Source organism: Nasonia vitripennis, chromosome 5, assembly GCF_009193385.2.
Source record: "Nasonia vitripennis strain AsymCx chromosome 5, Nvit_psr_1.1, whole genome shotgun sequence".
Lineage (NCBI taxonomy): Eukaryota > Metazoa > Arthropoda > Insecta > Hymenoptera > Pteromalidae > Nasonia > Nasonia vitripennis.
Window position 1 is genome coordinate 27,946,676 of NC_045761.1, and position 21,761 is coordinate 27,968,436.

At 53.2% G+C, this 21,761-nt stretch overlaps 1 protein-coding gene and 1 long non-coding RNA gene across 3 annotated transcripts in view; one reads left to right on the forward strand and one right to left on the reverse strand.

The window, feature by feature from the left end:
- The window catches only part of LOC103316196, a 130,460-nt gene that overhangs the window by 27,376 nt on the left and 81,323 nt on the right, over positions 1-21,761 (forward strand). The window contains exons 5-6 of the long non-coding RNA XR_004227818.2: positions 7,132-7,272; positions 8,331-8,464. This is a non-coding gene — a long non-coding RNA (uncharacterized LOC103316196). The remainder of the gene's footprint in view (positions 1-7,131; positions 7,273-8,330; positions 8,465-21,761) is intronic.
- The window catches only part of LOC100116283 (zinc finger protein castor homolog 1), a 61,717-nt gene that overhangs the window by 14,996 nt on the left and 24,960 nt on the right, over positions 1-21,761 (reverse strand). For both annotated transcript variants that reach the window (XM_031931116.2, XM_031931115.2), the window contains exons 5-6: positions 10,449-10,894; positions 5,694-5,757 (exon numbers count right to left, since the gene is read on the reverse strand). In XM_031931116.2, coding sequence (XP_031786976.1) covers positions 5,694-5,757; positions 10,449-10,894 — 510 coding nt within the window. The remainder of the gene's footprint in view (positions 1-5,693; positions 5,758-10,448; positions 10,895-21,761) is intronic.

The following is a 21,761-nucleotide window of genomic DNA, read 5'->3' on the forward strand; positions in this document are numbered from 1 at the left end:
ACGTCTATTAATTAGTCTCGGCCGGCCTTGGCTCGCCCTTCCTCAGCGCTCTGCTCGATTTACCCACCGGGAGCGGAAGAAACGGGTGACGCTGCTGTTAATTAAGGAGAGCGGAGGCCCTAGATTCGCACGAAATTGGAAATCGATAAGGCCGGGATTCCGTGAATTTTCCGACCTCGCAACGAATTTTTTCGTTCGAGCCCGGCTCGAGGGCTCGCAGGGACTGAAAAGTTTTTAACGACTTTCGCTCTAATTGCATCCACTCGAGGAACTCCAGGGGCCTCGACGAAATCCTTTTTTCTCACAAAAGACTCACGGCTCGATACAACGCGCGCCACTCGAGACTCTAGAAAAATTCGGCGAGAGACTGCTGCTGCTGCTGCTGCTGCCGCGCCGGTCCGAATCCTTTGAGAGCGGCCAAGCAGGCGAAACGCTTGAAAGAGAGCGATTTGTCAAACACGGCTCGGCAACAGCTGCGCGGCAGAAAAGCTCCGCTGGGGGCTCCCCGGTAATTGAATTATTAGGTCGAACTCTCTCTCTCTCTCTCTCTCTCTCTCTCTCTCTCTCTCTCTCTCTCTCTCTCTCTCTCTCTCTCTCTCTCTCGCAAATCCCGCTCCCGAAGACTCCATGTACATAAGCGCGCGCGGCAATCTGCGAAATTAATCGCATTGAAATTGCCGCTCAATGCTTTTTCTGCGGCTACTTTTTCGAGTGTCGGCCGACCATTAGGGCGACATTGTTGCGAGGATTCGACAGTGTATCGACTTGATTACGCCGACAGTTGAATAACAAACGGAATTGTTGCCAAACGCGCGGCTATTTTCGCCTCGACGCTCTGCTGCGCGTCGACGTGTGCGTAGCGCGCGAACCGAAGGCTGCGCCGCTCGCCGGCGATAAATAAAAAGAAATTCAATTAAACGCGAGGAAACGGCGCTCGATATTGTCCCGAAAAATTAGCATGATAAAGCAGCTCCGAGACGTGCAGCGGCATAAGCCAAACAAACACGCTAACTGGCAACGCAACAAAGCCGAGGCAGCCGGGGGGACACTGTATAGGGATCGCGGACGTCACAACTGGATCATCCGAAAAAGCTCACCGAGGCCTGGCATTTCGCTGCAAAGAGATATTGCAGCGGGAGGTCGACGGCGACGCGACGACGACGATCTAGAACGAAAAATCGGGACGGCGCATTCCGCGCGGCTCCGGCATGTGGCGCTTGTTCGAGCCCCCACTTCCAAGTGCAGCGTAGCCGAGAGGCTTTCGCGACCTTCTGTTTATCGTGCGGCTGAAACAGTGGGGGGAAAGTAAGCGATTGGAATAATCTTTGCCGTACACGGGAGTCGAATTTATTTTCGGGCGTTATGACGATCATAATTCACGAAAATCGCCGAGAATTGTGGCCGCTCGACTGCGAACATGGCCGAGCGAGCCGGCTGTAATTGGACGAGCCGAGTTAATCGAGTTAATGAGCCCGCATGTTTATCGATTATTTTTTCCTCCGATTTCGAAAGTCCGCGGGGCGCATTCCGGCGCGGCTCTCCGTGCGCTAATCAGAATAATTAGCCTCGACGACTCCGAAGTGGCGAACAAGAGCCGAAATCCGTCCGTCTCGAATACCGCTCGATTTCGCTCTCACGGACGCACGTGGTGCAGGTATAGTCAAAGTGCGGCGCCCGTCCCAACAATGCCATCCTCTCTCGCGTCCGCGCAAAAAGATGCCCGACGAGCTGCAGCAAACGCGAGAGCGGCTATTTCGAAATTTTATATTTGAAATTTATTAGCGCCTCCTCTCCGAGGGCCCCCTCGGCCCCGGGCCTAATTTATCGTCGCTCAACTTTTTATTAATTTCGGCCATTCGGGAATCGAAGAGTCCGTAGGCCCCCACCCCGCGGCCGATGTTCCGAGGTATTTTCTCTTTTTGCCGCGCCCGCTGCCTCGCCTCACTCTCCGCTCGCTTTAGTATTATTTGCAGCCCTTCGCTTTTGCTTTTTGCGCGCGGATTTTTCATCGGACGCCCTCCCCGCAGCCCGCTCTTAATTATCGCGGGCTCGTACACGTTGCCGCTTCGTTCTTTGCGTTTGATAATTGAATTTCGCGACTGTTGCGGCCTCCATCGTCCTGCCCGCGCAAACGGCGAACGAGAGCGACGATAATCTGGGCCAGTGTGTTGGCGCATCGCACGGGCGGGGAGGGACGGGGAAGGAGCCCTCGGACTTTTATCCGGACGCTAATACTCGTTAAATCGAAAAGTTTCGAGGGCATTGTTTACGAAAGTACCCGCTCGCGTGATCCGTTTGAAAGTTTCAAATGAAGCGTGAAATTCGCTCTCCCCCTCGACTGCGGCGCAACATCTCTCTCCGGCTCCCCGTTTTTTCCGCCGTTTCTCCATCCCCGGATTAAACCGGAGCACGCGCCTCTCTCGACTATAGGAAAATCGATACGTTATGAATTCGCGAGCGATCGCAACAGACACACACACACACACACACACACGGGACGAAGTTATTCATTCACACGCTTGCGGGAGAGAGCATTAAAAGTCCATTCTGCGCGTTCTCCGGTGCCGCGGCTACACATAAATCAGCGCGCGAAATTCCCGAACGATCGTTTCCACGCGTATATTTCACGCGCGCGGCGCAGGTAGCCGCAGCATGTATCTCGGACACAATGCAGCGCGTTTCTCCCGGCCGAGAGTGACGAGTCTGTCGCGCGCGTACGGGCGCCCACGCGCTCGCACCTGCGAGAACGCCTTCTCGCGCCACGTCTCACTCGCCGATTGATTTACCGTCGCTCCATTATTTGCGCGAGAACGCCGGCTTTTCTGGAATGCGGCCTGTTTATTGCGGCGGCGGATATTCGGCGCGCATTGGAAACCGTGCGCCGCGGAGAATCGTCGAGCCCACGCGAGCACCTGCGCCGTCGACAGGCCGAGCCGAGTGCAGGAATGCAGCGCCGCAGCGCGGAGGGTGTGGCAGCGCCTCGAGGAAGGAAGCGGCCGGTCCGGCCGCGATTAATTTTCCGAGCGGCGCGGCAGTAGCAATTGCAGCCGAGGTGATAGGGACCCGGAGGAGAGAGAGAGAGAGAGAGAGAGAGAGATGCGCCTCTTATGTAATTATCCCGCTCCCGAGTGATAAGATTGCCGGTCGATTTTCGAGCGCGCCTCCTGCCTCTACGACGCTACCTGTGCGCGGGGGTGAGCGAATGGGAGGGAGCAGGAGCTCGCGGACAGATAACCGGGCGCCTCTGGCGGGCTCGGTTATCCATCGCAGCTTCCGTTGGTGCCTCGCTTGTTGTCTGTCCACCTCCCCTCGCTATCTGTCGCGAGTCGAGCTGATTGGGTGACTCGCGGCGGAAAACCGATCGTACCGAAGGAAGCGGCCGCAATCGACACGAAAGACGCTGCTGGGCTCTCGAGGCCGTCGTCGCTTTCGGATATACCAGGCGCGGGGGGCGATAATTGCGCTCGGCGAGTCGCAGACTGCGGAGCGTGATTTCTCAGGCCCGCGAGCGAGAGAGGGAGCGCGCGATGTAAATGGTTATTAGCCCTTCTAGTGGCGCGTAACGAAACTCCTTAAATCAAGAGGACGGCCGATGGGCCGTGCCCGAGAAAGAGCGAGCGCGTATAAAGGTACAGGGACTCGCGAGCGAGCGAGCGCGCGCGTGTGTGTGCAGGGGCGAGCGAGAGAGCGAGCAAGAAAGAGAATAATACGTTAAAGCAGCAACCCAGCAACTACTCTAATTGGCCACTTTGTCCATTTATTCGATTTATTTAAATTATGGGACAATTGACAGTAGGCATTCTATTTTTTAAATCTCCCCGAGAAGCGAGTACGCCAGTGGCCGCAGCAGCAGCGGCAGCGACAGAACAGCAGAAGCAGCAGAAGCGGCGGCGGCGGCGGCGGCGGCCACTGCGACAGTCGCAGCTGATTGGGCGAGATTGGCGTGAGACACTGGCCCCACAGATTCCCCAGTTGTGGGCTTAATCAGCTCTGATTGCTCCTCCGCGTCTCTCTTCTCTCTTCTCGCTCTCCCTCTTTTCTCATCTCTCGCTCTCTCGGGTCGTCTCGCGCGCGGCTGAAGCTACAATCTACATACTCGCGCCCCGCTCGCTTTCTTTTTGTCCTTCCCCGGAGCTGCGCGAGCGTTTTTACGCGGCATTGTGAGCTGGCCTTTTTTATTACATCGACAGTCTTTGTCGAGCGATTGCGCAGATGCGCGGCGTTTCTCAAAAACCGATTGGCTTTCTCGCTACGGCGCAATGTTTTATTGCCTTTTTTCACTGCTTTCTTGATTGCGACTGCGCGAATACGTAACAGGCTCTCGTCTCACTGTCAACCTTAATTGAGCCGCAAAAACGCTCGTTGAAAAAAGCAGAAAATCATGAATCGCCGGATTTCGCCGTGGCGATTGAAAGCCCCCATCCCGGCCGCAGCTCGTCGAGCTTTTTGCGAGTAAAAACAAATTGAGTCTCGCAGAGTCGAGTAAATAATCGGGCAACAGTCGATGCGCAGAGCCGGAAACGTCATCGTCGCTCCAGTTTCGTACAATTTTTCCCTTTCATCGTCGCTGCTGCTCTCGGAGAGCGAATAAAAAGGGAACCTACGAGCACTCATCCCATTTCCTTGATAATTCCCATAATGCTGTGGGCGGATATTCCAATAAAGTAAGCGCGGGGAGGGAAGCGACGGAGACCCTCGTGTGTATCGCACGAAACGCTGAAAGCCGCCAGATGACTTGATTCGACGAGGATTACGGTTTACGTTGCCTGCGCGGCCATAGAAGAGGCTCTATTATCGAATCGCCCCGAGGATTGAATGCACTTGCGCGCGTGTCCATTATCTGCGTTTATCGGGAAAAAGAAGCGAGCGGGCCCTCTGTGCGCGCATTGTCGCGTCCGGCGTATGTGGCGAAGGAAGAATTCGTGGCCCGTTCTCACGACTACTTTTCGTCTGCTGGAAAAAACGCCCGCTTGACAGCAATTAAGGCTGCGGAACGACAGTTTACGACACAATTTCCATCCGAGCTTGTCCCGCGCATCATCTCGTGGAATAGAACGCGATTTGTGCTTCCCATCGCTTTTTACGCTCAAGCAGCGCCAGCTCCCCCTCGAAGCCCGGCCGGAAATTTGAAATTCAAATGGCGCGTATGCGCTCCGGTGTCTTTTGGGAAAGTGAAAAAAAGAAGAGTCGCTGCCACGACATTTGACACGCGGCCGCGCACGATTTTCGAAGCCTTTTGCGCGCGCGACGCCCGATCCGAAGGAGTTTCTCGTTTTGTGCTCGGCGAACGAGTTTTTTCCTCTCATTTGAATGTTGCGTAAGCGAGCGACTATATCCATTATCCGCGCGGCCGCACATCTGCGTGAAAGAGCGCCGAGCGTACGCAGCTTTCGGGCTCTATCTGCTTTCCTATCTCTATGGAAAACAGACACGTTGCGCGTGGAGAAAAAAAACGCTGTTCCGAATAGAGTTGTCGGGCGCGCGAGAGCTCTTTCAAAAGCCCGATGATCGATGGGGGCTTCTCAGCATGACAAAATTAATTCGGGAATCGCCTGGCCTTTTCGAATTACTTTTCTCGGCCGCGTTGTTTTCCTCCCAAAGAAGGGCAGAACGAGCGCGCGGCTCTTGTAAATCACAAGTGCAGTCGGTGGCTTTTTCGCGTTCGACTAAGAGAAGGAAATGGTATAACTCACCGGAAACCTTGGGGTCAGCTGCCTCCGCCTTCATCGCCGCCAGGCTCGCTATTGTCGGCGGCACCTATAAAAGAAATACATTAACCATCGGCAGCACGCAGCCACGTGCGCGAGAAACGCTTTTTGCCTTTATACGATGCAGTTTTATTAATATCATTGCTCTCGGCTTCGATAAACAAGTCTTTGATTTAGTTTTATTCGCTCAGAACAACTCGTTAAGATATGACGCTTTTTACGGCGCTGCTCCGATTCGAGATTGCCTATGTTATTCGACTATTTATCGCGACTCGATAAATAGCGTACGCGTACGCGACGACTACCGAGTACAAGTGAATCATCGGCGCTCGCGCGCGTGAATCACATCGTTCGCTTCATTTTTCGGCATTGATCTGCAATTCAGCGCGCGTGTGCAAAAAACGAATAAAAAAACCAAACCGGGACCACGATGGCTTTTGACTCACATAGGCATATCGTAAAGGAGCAGGTGCTATTAATAATAAAGCCTCTCAGCGGAGCGGCCGACGAGTTATCTCCGCACGCAGTCGATCGATCGCGATAGGCGCGCGGCGCTGACGTAAAAATCGGCTCGTAGGAGCGGGGGCAAGAAGAAGCGCGTCACGCCCGGAATCCGTCAATCCGCGGGTTCGGCAAAGAAAGGAGAGCATCAGCGGAGGCGATTTTATATGGTGGCCGTCGGAATGCCGAGTCCCCTCTGCCGCGGCTGCCGGAGAGTGACCCAGTGTTGTTTAATTGAAACCTGCCACGATTGCAAGAGGCGCGCTGATCAGGAGGATGTGTTATGACGAAAAAATCATCTCGAGCAGACGTCGCTGCTGCGATCCGGTCCCTCGACTTTGTTGTTTCTGCGCGGCCGCTTTATTTTTCTTGCTCTCGCTCTCGCGCGCGGCCGAACGACTTTATGCGCGCGCACGCATACGCGGCCGAAGTATGTTTATGGGCGCAAGGCGGGCTCTCGCTTAATGCCGGCGAAATGAGTATTTATGCGGGATATTAATTTGGCTCTGGGAGGCGGGAGAGGGATTCTTCGGAAATTTGTATTTCGAACTTGATTTGTGCGAGCGGGATAAGTGTTTACGAGCGATTTTCTTCTTTTCTTGAATTATTGTAATTGCGCTGCCCGCGCTATCTCGAGAGGCCCTCGGAGCTGTCAAACTGGCGATCGGTTGCGCCGAGCCGGTGATTCAGCGCCGCTAATGGTTATTAAAAATCCCGGGCTGCCGGGGGGAGATCGCGCTCGATCGAAAATAAGGCGAATGGAGTCGGGCGAGCCGATTTCCGGTTTTTCGCGAAAAAGTCGCGCTTCTCGGATCAGCGACCTTGCGCGAGCCGACAATGGCATTTTGAATATTCAAACGGCCGGCGGTGCAACGAACGCCGTGCGAAAGCTATCGGAATAACGATCTATTTTCACGTGCAGATTACGTTTTGCGGCCGATTCGAGAGACGACAAGCCGGCCCAAGCCCCTGGCGCTGCAGCCCGAGGTTAAAGACACCGCGGCGAGCCGAGTCGCCGAGAGAAGCCCCGCCCGGCGCTGCTCATTCAAATCATCCGAATGCTGTACGATTTCCGAAGCCCTAGTCGGGAGTCGACGCTGAATTCATAAAGTCGTTACCACGTCGACTCTTATCCGCTCTACTCTTTTTTGTTCGAGCGGCATTTTTCACGCGCGAGCCTGTTAATTAGAATCGCGCTGTACTAATACGACTGCGATCGAGACAATGAGTTTCGGTAGCTCGAAAACGCTGCGCTAAACTGCTTCGCTGTATATGCAAAACGCGCGAAGAAAGCGGAGAGCTACAAAACGGGATGACGAAAGCGGCCGCAAATATAATTAGTGCTCGAAGCGGCGACGGCGGCTCCTTATTCCGGATCATCAATTAACGTTTTCGCGGTATATGAGCATTGTCCCTCTCTCCCCGGCTGGCTGCCGAAGCTTTTTCAGCCGCACTGCTGTAATATAAATTCACGGTTTAATTGAGGGTATACCCCTCCCCCTCTCGGCGAAGCAGCGGCACTTTTTTCCCTCCTACTTTAACTAATAACGAACAAAAATGTATGATGAATAGCGAATTGTGCCGCGGCTCTCTCTCTCTCTCTCTCTCTCTCTCTCTCTCTCTCTCTCTCTCTCTCTCTCTCTCTCTCTCTTCGCCTGGGTTCGATTGGCCGATTCACTTTCCGCTTACGTGTTCATTCTCTCTTTACAATGGCCGTTAACAAGGATTTCCTGGAAGAGTTCCGCGGCTGCAGCAAGCGGCTCTATAACTCTTTCTCCCTCGCCTGCAGTTCTCCGTGCGTAGTATATATTCGTATTCCTGGTGCTACCAGCGCTCTGCTATTTTTGCGGCCGTCAACGCGCGCGAGCGCCTCTAACGCGATTCAGTAAAAACTCGGACTCGTACGTACGGACGGCACATGCGGAGAGGGGCAGAGAGAGAGAGGGAAAAAGTGACGTCTCTGTTTCCGCGCGTCGCTTCGAGAGAGAGAGAACGAGAAAGAGAGAGAGTGAGGGACTTGCGTAATTCGTCTTTTTGGGCGGGGAATAATCGAGCTTTCGGGAATCCGCTGGCTACGCGAGCAGACGGCGAGATTAATCTGAAACCAGCTTTCTGTTGCAGCGACGCGCGGCCGCGGGAATAATGAAAAGACCGCCCGAGTCACGTTGAAGTGATTTAAGTAGCTGCAGCACACATCCAGCGCGAGGCACGAAAGTCGGAGGTGATATACTGCAATCGGGAGAACAAGTGAAAAGGTAAGATAATTGGCAGCGGCATTATACCTCGGGAGCGATCGGGAAAAAGCTCCGAGAGCTAATTACAAGCACATATTAGCAATAGAAAATTACAAGTCTCTCGGTAAGTGAATCGGAGCCCGGCGATCCGCACATAAATTTCGCAGCGTAGCGGGCAATTGAAGGGAAACACAATATCCGCGCCGTAAATAATACCAGCTCGTTTACGGCTGGACTTTTTCGACGCCCGACAAGCCGGGCATCGCGCGGATTTGCAGAAAAAAAGCGCCGATCGGGGGAAACGAAAAGTCCCCCGACGCGCGACGGCCGATACAGGGAGAGTCGCGTTTTTGCGGCAGCGACTGCGCTCGAGATAATTGAAAGCCGCGCTCCGTTTTACGAGTGTGCGTTCCTATGCACCGCGGGCAGATAAATTATCTCATTACGCGTCGGCCTATAATGCCGGCAGTGGCAGCCTCGAATATTCAGCGGAAAAGCCGGAGCGCCGCTGCAGCCTGTCCGCACAATACTGAGCGCGCAGGGCCAAGGAAAAGTCGGCGGAGGTGGGGGGAGAGGAGAGGAGCAGCGGCAGGGGGATAGGGAGGAGGAGTGTACGAGCGGCGGTCGAAATGCGCTTGCGAGGAGTACAGAGGTATATATGAGAAAACAATAGAGCCTGATTTGCAAACAATAGAATAACGTTAAGAGCCGAGTATTATACGCGCGATCCGCTGTTGTTACTTTTCTGTGCGTCGTCCTCGCGCGCGCGCGCGAGCCATAACGCCGAAGAGAGCGCATATGCCCATTAATATTCAAAGGCGAAAATAATGTAAACGACACGGCAAAAATCGGGGGAATAATTTCAATTCTCCGCGTAAGGGATGTGCCCGCGTGCGCAGAGTGAGCGGAATTCATGCATGTACGGCGGTCATTCTCTCTCTCGCTCTGTACCTCCTCATTTCATTGCTCGTTTCTTTCTCTCTTTTTTCCCACTCGGTCCTTACGTGCGCGCGCGACTTTTTCTCCCCGCACCCGCCCCCCGCTTTGTTTTTGCCCTCGACTTGGCTATAGACTGTGCAGATGCTCGCCGCCGGTAATGATACCCACGCGCTGCGCTCCGCTCGGCAAAGCCACTCCGATGGCGAAAGCGTCGATCTCGAATACCGGAGCCTCGCGGAAACGCGCTCTTGCCTACGCTCGTTAAAGTCCGAGATGGACGAGCAATCTAACCATTGACTGAAAAGTGAACTATAACCTCCGCCGTTTATGCCTGCGTCGCGGCGGACAATCGTCGGCGCGCTCTTAATCGATTCCCCGCGCGGGATTACCATAACAATTAGCCGTTTTTCACCGCCGCGCGCTTTTTGCGCTTTTTGCGTCGAAATTTTCTCCGCGCAATAGCGCGCGGAAGAATTTTCATTCGGCCGAGGAGAGGCCGTTAAAAAGCGCCGCGCTCAAGGTTTCGTCGCCTTTATCGTTTTCAATTTATCGTAAATAATTTTTCATTTGACTCGGCCAATCTGAGATTAAGGCGCGCATTGTGCAGGGGGAAAGCCGTTAAAGCGGTTTACGGCCCGCGACGGCAACGGCGGCGGCTGCGGCCGCGACAGCCAACTTTTTTGCCGACGACGCGAGAATTAGTTTATAATACATTTTATTTGCGATTCGCTGTAATGATCCGGTCACGGCTCGCGGAATTAATAATTTATTATGTGATAGGACAGCTTACCCGCGTCGCGCCGATAAAGCTGCTGACTTTTAATTAAGCGCGCTCACGCTGCAGTTTATACATCTTAAAATCGATACGGGCTGAAATTGATCGATTTACGCACCGAACGGCTCGCCTTCCGCGCGCCCCGTCATTCGTATAATGAGTTGTAAGTAATTCGTAATTGCGGCTCCCTCGCGAGTCTCGACAATTTGCCTAGAGCCGCGCTAATGAGAGTTTGATTTACGGCCATCCTTGTCCCCGTTCTACTCGCTCGGAAAGCTAGTGCCAACTCACCCTCGGCTCGTCCCCGTCGTCGGCGCGCCTGCCCTGGAAGAGCGCGTTGCCCATCTGCACCTGCAGGTTCTGCTGGAGCAGCTGAGCCAGCTGCGGGTTCTGCGTCAGGATGGCCGGGTTCTGCTGCAGCAGCTGGACCAGCGCCGGGTTCTGCACCAGAACCTGGCTCAGGGGCGAGCCCGGGTGCAGACCCGCGGCCGCGACCACCGCCGCGGCCTGCTGCTGCTGGACGCTGGGCGAGCTCGAGCTCGAGAGGTTGGCCACGAGGCCGCCGGCGCTGCTGCTGTTGTTGTTGAGGCTGTTGCTGCCGCCGCCGCCGCCGGCGCTGGTGCTACCGCTGTTGTGGTTCTGTCTGGAGGGGCTCTGCGGCGTGTGCGGGGGTGTCGGCGGGCTGCCCGGCGCCATCGACGAGGCTTCCTTCTCCTCCTTGACTTTTACCCTGCTGCCTGAAATCACAAAAGGGTTGCTTGCGTTAGTTGATTGCTTGCGGAGCAAACAGCACTTCTACGAGTGTCGTCGTTTCTTGCGAGTTTTTTTCTCCGTTTGCCGCGGACAAGACGTAAAGACTTAATGTTCCACTGTGACGCCATCGGCTTCGCGCGAACCCGTCGACGACGACGTGACACGATTCGCTGATCTGCGTGCGTTCGTCGACATCGGTTCCGAGTATTGGACTAGGGGAGTTCGTTACACGCAATATCGTTGAATTAGCCGAGCCAGTACGCGTCGAAGGCACGCTTCGTAAATACAAGCAGGAGACGTTTCTCATTTCAAATGTGTAAATCTCGTCGACACAATGCGCGGCGAACACAATGCTGTCGCGCGCGCCGCGCAGCCCGCCCGAGCGAATTTCAGATAAGTGCATTTCAATTTTCAATGCGAAAATTTCTCCCAAAAGCAATTCACAGCGCCGCTATCGCCGTTATAAATTATCATTTTTAACGAGCCGCACGCGCGCCTGGCTACACACGCGATATTGTTAGCTAATCTCGGACCCGAGCGTTTCGCGGCGGCGAATCGGATGGAAATAAAAGAGCGCCGCGAGGCTTGTCGCGATATATTAACGCACGGGCTCGTGTAGTTTTATTGCCGCGGAAAAGGATATAGGTATCCCGTATAGGCTCGGGACATTCAACATCTTTTCGGCGCACATTTTTCTCGAGCTCTGAATTAATTTGTTTACCGCGCACAAATTGAGCGTACTCCTCTCCGGAGCCGCAGCGGAGAAAATGGCTTTCAACGGCAAAAACAAAGAGCGCGTCTTCGAGAGTTCAGCCCGCGAGTAGTACATCAAAGCGCAAACTCCGCGTTTCATTATTCCGCGCAGCTGCTGATACATCCAGCTCGTTCTCCTTCTCCCGCCACGTCGTCGAGTTTGCCAAAGTACATAAAACGCGCGAGCGCGCGGCCGTACACAGAGCGAAATTCGCTCGCGATAAATAAACGCTCTTAAATCATCACTGCTCGCGCGCGCACACATACACACACACGCGCGCGCACACATACACACACACGCGCGCGCACTCGAAGTTTTCTTTTTCGCCTGCCTGCTTGCCTGCGCGAGCGGCGATTGTAACATCGTCGCGCGGGACTTTTGAGCTGCCGCTCTCGTTCGCCATTGGCCGGGAGGCGATTTTTCGAATCGCGCGCGCTCCGCTTCTAATGACTTTCCGGGGCAGCCTCGGCCGAGGCGCTGTGTGTTATTAATTGTTTAACGGAGATTTCCTTTCTTTTTTGCAACTCTCGTGAAAGCTTGCTGTTTGCTCGTCGGGCGAAGCGGTTTAACGGCTCGGTGAAAAGCGCGTCTTGTTTTCACTCATTTTCCAAACTTTTTACGCCAAAAGCAACGAGAAAACCTTCCCACAATGCACGCCGGCACACTTGTTTACTCGAAAAATATGAGCCGCGCACGTCTACTTTTATTACCCATGACAAAGGCCATCGCCACAGCTGATCGAGCCGCGCACAAACGCTGGGCCCCGTTAGCCTCGGGCCACGTTAGCGGCCGAACTGAAAAGCAGTCCTCCAGACCTCTCGCTTTTTCCCCGTCTCGGGAAAAACTCAGCCCCCGGTGCCGGCGGCGGTGGGGGGAGACGGCCTGACTCCGTAAGCCGTCATTGGCCCGAGCACACTGCTACGTACGCTGTTGCGGCGCGAGTCTCTCAAGAATGAGGAAAAAAACACGGGCGCCAAGTACCCAGGCCTAAGCAGGGAGTCCGGGAGAGGAGCCGGGGAGAAAAAAGCGAGAAAAAACGGAAAGAAGCGGAGGTAAATCCAGCCGAGGGGTCGGCGCATCGGGCTGCTATTGAGGGGCGCACCGCACGGCAAACTCGGTGAAATTGAGACGTCTCGATATTATAAAGTCCCGTAATCGCTCTCGGAGCAGGTACATCTGCTCCGCTTAATCGATCAATTGCTCACTCGACTTTTTTTCGCTCTATCTCCTCTCGGCTTTCCAAAAAACGCGGAAGCCACCCTTCCCCCTTCTTCTCTCTTCCCGCCGCGGCGAATGGATTCTCGTGCGGTGCAGCCTCGACAATACGTAAATTTATTATGTTTCGACTGAAAGCCGCTGCCGCGCCATGCTTCCTGGATATCGACTTTTTTCTGTTTTTTTCTCTCTCTCTCTCTCTCTCTCTCGCTATTGTTGAGGGCAGGGAGACTCTAAAGCGAGCTAATAATCCAAATATTTGCTGAAAACAGGGCGCTTTGTCTTTTTTCCCAGGCTCATTAAATGACGATTCGTGCTGCGTTTCAACACCTCCGGCTTTTTTCGTTTTTCTTTTCTCCCCGTTGATGAAGTGCTCGTTTTTATTGGACGTAATCTACGGCTTCGCTCAACGGGTTTTCGAGAAAATACGTTATTGAAAGTAAGTAGAGAGAAAGTGCGTTTCGCCTTTTTATTGGCGGCTAATCGTAGAAACGGTCGGAAGAGCGCTGAATTTACCGAGAGCTAACCGTAAACTGGGAGCTTAACTTCCAACAATTAAACTAAGAAGCCTGCTTACGCAAATCATTTATTTATATACCGATACAACTACTGCGAGTTGTGCAACCAATGCAGGCGTATCTTATTCCTTACAACTACGTATATAAAGAAACAATCGGACGTGTTTCGCAGAGTTCGTTGCGACACCCCGTACATAAGTAAATTACAGCGAATCGAAAACCAAATAAACAGGAGAGAGTACTATACAGAACTGCACGCGGATTTCCGAGACGAGTAACGCGAAGTCGCGCCGTAAATTAAACAACGCGTCGAAAAAGTCGAGAATCTCCGAACGGAAGGGCCGTCGCATTACGATATTTTTCATCCGTCAGTTAGAAGTCGCCAAAGCCAGCAACACAATGCGCGTACGTGCCTGCGCATCCTCGCCCATTTTTTTCTCGATTCCGGCAGATAAAGCAACTGTCGGGGCCTCCGGGGAGCCGGCGTCATCATCATCATCATAATAATAATAACGACGGGCCCAAAAGGGGTTGACTGCGCTGCGCCGAGCATTAGAGGAGGATCTATCTCTTCTTTTCCGCATCCGAGGATCCCACCGGGTACGCGCGCACACAAAAACCGGGAGAGGAAGATCATGAGAACGCATATAAGCCAGAAAAGTATAAATCGTTACCTGCAGCAGTCCATAGGAGGAGGCATTGTGCGGTAACGGGGTCGAGGAGATATTACGTGAAAAAAGGAGAAGAAAGAGGAGCGCACGCACGACCCCCACGACGGCGCAGGAGATCGATGACGCGGCGCGCAACCCCTTTTTCCCGGATCCGGCTTGCTCGCGTCATTTTTTACGAACGTCCGATAGCGGCTTTAACGACCATCTCGCAATAAAATGCAAATCCGCCGAGGAGCGTGTACACAATGAGTGCCACTGTATAGGCGAGCGGGCTTAGATTTCGATCGCGGATATTATGCACGTTCGCGGGCCCGTAATGCGCCAATTTTTGGCTTCCTACGTGACCCGGCGCGAATAGGCGAGCAACCGTCCCCGGAAAGGGTTGCGAGAAAAACGCGCCGCAGCGGGAAGAAGGGTATCTCCGGATTCATCTGGTGTTTTGAATCAGAATGCGCCCGACGGTTGGAGGCTCATTGTGAGAAACGACAGCGCTCGGCACTCGTAGACGCCGCAATCCGAGATATTCCGTGCGCGAATATGCAAAACGGCTCGAATTGATGGTACGCAGCTGCCCTCCGAGCCGAAGCCAATCGATCCGAGCCGGGCTGAAAAAAGCGAGAAACCGCCGCGTACGTACAAGCCGCGTTACATCGCCCCCGCTCGAAACCGCGCGATAGCCGTTCTTCTTAAATAGCCGCGATTTTTCGGGCGAGCCGAGCGAGCGCGCGCTCGACGGGTGGTCCGTGTTTCTCTCGTTTTGAAGGATTTTTTCGAGCCCGGCGCTCACGATATTATTTGCCGCATGCTGCATTATATGGCGCATTTTTCGCGACTGCTCGCTTAGGCGCTTGTTATTAATTTTGCCAGTCGGCGCTTTTTTGCTCGCTTTGGGATCGTTCGGTATGCTGAGTAGAGAGAGAGAGAAAGAGAGAGAGAGAGAGAGAGAGAGAGAGAGAGAGAGAGAGAGAGAGAGAGAGAGAGAGAGAGAGAGAGAGAGAGAGGGAGGGAGGGAGGGAGGGAGGGAGGGAGGTAGACGCGGATGCATGTTTTGCAAGGTGCGCTGGCTCGTGCTCTTTTTCTGACGAAATCCTAGTCAGTTACTCCGACAAAAAGCCATATCGATCAAGCTCGGCTTCGGGCTCGAAACATAAGAGTCGCGTCATCGTCTGCGAGAAGTTCGGCCGGGCCCCCTCGACGGCATCTCGGCGCCTACGTTATTGCCGCAAAAGCCGTGTATAACGCGAAAAGTGCCTCGATTCGCGGGCACGAAGGAATCCGGAGCGGAATCAATCGGAGGCGCTCGGAAAAAGTCAGTATAACGAGGATTGATGATCCCGGGCCATCGGAGGTATATGAGCGACTGAGCTGAGGGAACAAATGACGCTCGAGAGCGAGAGAGAATTTCTTCGAAGGCAATTTGGAATCGGGCCCCCGAACGCGTAGAAGCCGGTGAGTCACGTATACGCATGCTCTACGAGAGTCGGATCAACGACTGCTGCCCTCGCGTTCGATTAATCATTCGCGATGAAACCGAAAAAACGTCTCACGACGGCGGCTCTCACGGGATCGTGGAAAAAGGAGTAGAAAAAATGACGAACGACTGATCAAGTACGCGTGCGTACAGGAATTCCGAGGCGATTGCATACGCTTACCCCGTTGCGAGAGAATCCCATTTTCGCCCCAAACAGCCGGAAAGTTATTAGCGTGAATTTATGTCGAGCGATAAAGCATTTGTAAACGGCGCAATCGGCGTCTCATCAGGCCCGCTTTTACGAGGTACTTAAGCCTTTAAACGAATCACACACCTAGACAGGATCTCTTCCGACTCGAGGCGAAAAAAAAGCTTCGAAAAAAAGCCGAGACCCGGAGAAACTCGAGCGAGTGTCGGATTTCAAAATTTGCAGTGAAATCGGTTAACCCGAGTCGGCGACCGCCTGCAAACCCAACTTTTTTCTCAGGGGTTAAATCGAGCGTGCTGGCAACCCCCGTGAGCGCGCGCGCAGGGGCAACTCGGACGCGAGTGAGTTGAAAAAAACGTCGAGGGAGAGCGATTCTCCCTTTTTTACGGAATCGCAGGTAGTCGCTTCTCTACCTGTGCTACTGCTGCTGCCGCACGAGCGCGAGAAAAGAGTGTACATACGGGCGAGCGGAAAAAAGGCTCATGGGAGATTACTCGCAGAAAACAGACGCGAGAAAAATGCGAGTACGAGAGGGATGAAAAAACACGCGCCAAATTCTTTTTTTCTCCGCGCCGACGAGGGGAGCGTGACGGGGAATAGAGGGTAAAAGTGAGTTAATAGTCGGTAAAACGGTATTCACCCCGTGACCCCGAGGGCGTTCTTCCCTCTCTCTCTCTCTCTCTCTCTCTCTCTCTCTCTCTCTCTCTCTCTCTCTCTCTCTCGCTCTCCCGGCTTTCGACTCCTTTCCTTTTATTCCCATTCTCTGCCCTCTTGAGGAGCGAGTTAGGAAGTACAGTCCCGACCAAAGTACGCTCCTTCCTTGTTTTTCCTGGCTTTTTTTATCTCTGATTTCAATAACTGCTGCGTTTAAAAAATCTGCCAGAGCGAGCGAGAATAAACGACGAAGATATTTTGTGATTTTATCGCGTCTTGGCGTGAATTAAAGACCTAAAACTGAAAAACAAACAATGCAGGGGGGACTGTACAACCGAAACCCGTAGACGAACAGGAAAACCAACATCATCGAAGGGGTCGTTTATATAAGGGCTGGGAAAAAGAAACCCTTCTCTCTTCATCTGCCCCGTGACATCCGCCTCTTTACGGCTCCACGTGCATCCTCCTGCTTTTTTCGACGCTTCGTTTTACTCCTTTCGTCGAGATCGAGAAATTTGAGTAATCGTCGCGGGCTCGGGGGTTGGCGCCGGAGAGTTCGAAGCCGGCAGGAAAAAAATTTGCGATTTCCGCCGATTCGGGGAGTCTCGAGTTTTATTGTGTAATCAGCGAATTCGATCTGTTATTTCGGAGCATTGTGGGCACTGCGAAGGGTGCGACGGAGACTGGAATTTGTGTGAATTACTGGTAATGGCGAAACACGAGACCGTAGTACACGGGAACGGCTCTGACAATCTGACAATCTGACTGAAAATTCAAATTTATTGAGATCGCTGAAATACCAAGCTGACGTGTTCAGCGGAATACATGAGTACATAATAAGTCGGAGTGACAGGAGATAATAAGTCTCTCGAGCAGCTTTTTCTCGAAATTCAGATCGCTTCTAAAAATACCCAGGCCTAGATGTAGAACGAGTCTACGCTTTAACGCGCGTTTACCCGCACGGAATCCCACCAAAATCGATTTCGAAAAGAACAAAAAAACGCCTCATACATTTTTCATCCGACGCCGTCGGACGAATTCGCTAAAACTCGCGATCTCTCGAAAAGTGCCATTCGTCAGTTTCCGAAAAAAAAAGAACCCCGGACTTTCGAGCTCCTGAAAAAAGGACTCTGGCGTACGTGTGTCTGCACGCACGGCGGCGGCGGCGGCGCATTTTGCCATAATTTATTCGAGGAGAACTGGTTTACAAGTGTATAACGCGAATGGCTCGCGACACTCTAACGAAGCATTCTTCGCGAGCGACCGCGCGGAATCGGCTCGCGCGCGTGTCGATACGATCGAATTCCGATCGGGCTGGTTCATCGAGTTATCATTCAGCCGCGAGAATTCGCCCGTCTCCTGTTCGGCTCGCGAAAACCGAGCACCGTCTGTTTGGAAGTGCAGCTTTTGTTGATTGCGATTGTGTCTGCGGGTTTGTAAATTTCTAGTCGGCGATAGCCGTGACTAATCGCCGCTCGATTATTGGGTCGTTTAGAGAATCGGAAACCGCGCTGCGTCACTGGAAACTGTTTTCCAAGCTCGAAGCGCGAATGCCAATCTCGATGAATGTTGTTCGACAAATAAACGGTCGTTGAATTATGCAAAGTAGCCGAACGAGAATGAGCCGTGTGTACCGCGCGGCGTTACGCAACGAAAGCGGTTCGCATCGCGCCGTTCAATCTCTATAACGTCTACATCTGCTCGCAGAAATAACACGCCGAGAGCGCTACAAAAAGGTTCCTCGCTCGCCTGCTCGCACGAATGCAATGTACGAGAGAGTCTATTTTTCTTCGTGCAGCGCTGCAGACTGCTGCAAGTATATCTGTTTTTTTTTTTTGCGAAAGGAGCAAAAAAGAGGCGAGAAAGAGAGCCTCGAGTCACCATTAATTCACGCCTCTGTCACTCGGCAGCTGCCGTTCCCGAGACGATACTCGAATGGATCTATTCGCTGGCTGTCGATTAATTATTCATAGCTTTTATAGCGATCCGAGAAAGAGAGAGAATGACAAGTGCCGTCGAATTGGGACATAGTCGGTCTTGCGCAATCGGTTGGCTGTTTTCAGAATTCGGGTTATAAGGGCTTCGTTGATTTGTCTCCCGCTCTCACAAAAAGCCCTCTTAATAGATCGAGTTAAGCATCGCGAGGACACGAGGAAAAAAAACACGGACAAAGGAAAATCTGACAAATGCGGGCGGCTCAGAAAAAAATGAGAGGAGAAGCCGGGAGAGCGAGGGGGCGTTCGAGAAAGACGGATTAACGGGCGGCGATTTACCGGTGTTCGGTTTCCTCGATTTTAATATTTAAAAAGCCAGTCGCGGGGAGACGCGCCTCGGGTGCATTCTCAACACCTCAGCGCAGAAGTCCGAGATGCCGGATCCCGATTGCGCGCCAGGAGCGCATTTATCCTCTGCAGAGAAATCGGAGGCGTTTTGCTGAATTTACGAGACAATGCGCTCTCTGTTGGTTTTGCTCTGCCTCCAGATGCTATCTGCGTCCACGTTAGATCAGCCCGCGGAGCGTCATTTGTCGATCCGTGAGAGGCTCGAATTTTGAAAAGCGATCGCGAGAGCGTTGGCCGATTTAATCGCCGGGCGAGGATTCCACAAATGCAAACAGCGAGCGTAAACCGGAGAAAGAGAAATCGGGGAGAGGAGAGCTCATTTTTTCTCTCGGCCGAACCCGAAAACCCTTTCATGCCCCATCCGCAAGATTAATTATCTTCCATATTCGAAAAATGAAGCGAGCCGAACAAAGGCGCTGCTATGCAGCTCGACAGAGATCCTCCTTTCATCCCGTGTTCTCCGCTTGTCCTACTGCTCGCGGCGAAAAAAAGTAGCACAAATGGTGTAACAGCGCAGAAATTAGAAGAGCATTTAGGAAGAATGTCCCTCGAAAAAGTCCTAAATTCCAAATTACGTCGTTGTCGCGCCGGGAAAAAAGGGGTATCCCGGCCAGGGAGGTGGGCCTCGTCGTGAGAGCGCGCCGAGAAAAAAGCCAAGCGCCGCTGCTACCGCTGCGCGGAATCGCGAAAGGGGTGAAAAAGAAAGGAGAAAGGGTCCGATGGGAATTATGAGAGCGCGAGCAAGAGAGAGAACCGAGTCGAAGAAAACGAGATTTTACGGGCTCTAGCTCGAAATTTCGGGCCATTAGGGCCCTTCTCTGCTCGGCTCCTCCGTCTCGTCGAGTCGAATTTCCAGCATTAATTCGGCATTATGCGATATTCAAATGGACCCCCCGGAATTTGCGCTTTAACGAGTGAAACGAGGCCCCGAGTGCGCTCTCCTCCTCGTCCTTTTTCCCTCCTCTTCCTCTTCCTTCTGCTGCTGCTGCTGCTGCTGCTGCTGCTCCGGGGGCTCCTCGCGGATTCTCTAGTATCGCTGCCCGATCGGCTCGCCGCGGTGTCTTAATTATCGTTCGCAAGCCGAGCTCGCCGGGGAATCCTTAATCACTCGGACCGAGCGCGTTGATACTCGCGTTGCTTAGACGCCCGTAATTATCCGCGCCGTGGCGATTTCATTAGCGTTTTTCATCAATCATAGAGCTGCTGCTGTGTTTTTGTAGTTTGGTAAAATGCGGGCGCGCGCGGCCTCTCGGCCTCGATCATTTCGAAAGTCGCCGTTGATTGATCGAACGAAAATATTATAGTTCCCGGCTCTTCGCGTGAAGCGAGGTTTCTACTTTTTGAATTTTTAGTGGGAAATTTATTCCTCGGCTCGGATTGATCAAACCGGTAAATTGGCCCGGAAATTCGGTGGAATAACAAAGAAAAAGGAGATCGGACCACTTATCCCCCCTCCCCTGTGCGTCTTCGCCTCTCCCAACCGGATTCCCTTTTCCTCTCTTTCGCGCGCGGTGCACGGTTTCACTCGAAAATTTGAATATGAAGATTACTCGGCTTAATGCAGCGATAGCGTAGCCTTTGTGGCTTCGTGATTCGTACGAAAAAAGCGTTAATTACCTGCAAGGAATCCATAAAAGGAGCTGAACCGACGAGCTCGATTCGAACAGCCGCAGAGTCCCCCTACCTGCTGGCCGGGCAGCTTGACAAATGCGCTTCATCAATTTCCCCGGGGCAACGCGCGTGAAAATAAACTCTCGACAAAACACGGATTTCTAATGAAATTAGATAAGGGCATTTATAGCGATTTGTTTGTATTTTCCACGGAGTCGTAATGCGGCTCGGACACACTGTGAGCCTCGATTTCGGAATTACTTGACAAATGGGGCCCCGCTCGGAAAACCCGACGGATGAAAAATCAACAAAAATTTCTCGAAATACTCTAGTTGATAGAAGAGCGTCCGCGTCTCCGAGTCCTCCCCCGCTCGCCCGCTCGGCAGCGCGCTGTCGTCGCCGAAATAAAGGCTGCCGGCTGCTGCGGGGTTCATTAAGACACGCGCGGACAAACTGGTTTTCGCGGGTGTCTTTTCTCGTCGTCCCCCGCGGGCTACAGCGGATTTTACGCCCGCATCTCTCGCTGCTCCCTCTCCCCGTCTGTCTCTTTCTCCGGAGCGCACGAAGGGATTCGGCACGGCCCTTGAGCGCCTCTCTCTCTCTCTCTCTCTCTCTCTCTTGAGACGCACACACGCCTGTGACTCATCGCTCCTTTATCCGGCCTTTGTCTCGCGCGCGTTTTTATAAACAATATCAATCACGCGAGTGATTCTCGCGAGCGCGCGCGCTCCGTGTTTTTGTTTTCCCGTAATGAAATAACCGCGTGTTTTCTTTGGATGAGAAAGGGGATTTTAACTAGACGGCGGCCGGCTCTTCGAGCCGGTGTCTACCTGACTCGGCGGAATCTCGCCGTCTGCCCCGGGACTGGCACATCGGCTCCTGAAAAAGCCCGAGTTTCTCGTAAAGTGTCCGTATAATCTCGGTTAACTCGCGCAATGTAGCCCAATTCCGCCGGAGCGCGGCCGCATCCGCTTCTCGTGGCGAAACCGCTCGTGAATTTTAAAATGCACAGCTTTCGCAATTGCGCGCGATCATCCGACGCAGTCGGTTATTAAACGCTGCATCTGTTTGCACAAGGGACCTTTCAAACTCCCGCGTCCGACTGCAGATGCATTCGTCCGGGGGGGGGGGGGGGGGAGCATTCGTCGATCGATCGGCCGGATTCCGGAGCGTATATTCCGATCGGAGCAGTAAATCAAGACTGTCGAAATCCCGCGGCGCGCGATATCATCTCCACGTTATTTTGAAAAATGATACGGCCATTGTTGCCCCCACCCAGCGCAGCCAATTAAGAGCAGCCGCGCAGTTCATCGCTCGATCGCGCATCAATTCGGCCCGGCGCAACCTTTTCAGAAATACCCGAAGAGCTGCAAGCGCTCGGAGGAGAGGCTGAAAAGAGCATCGGAG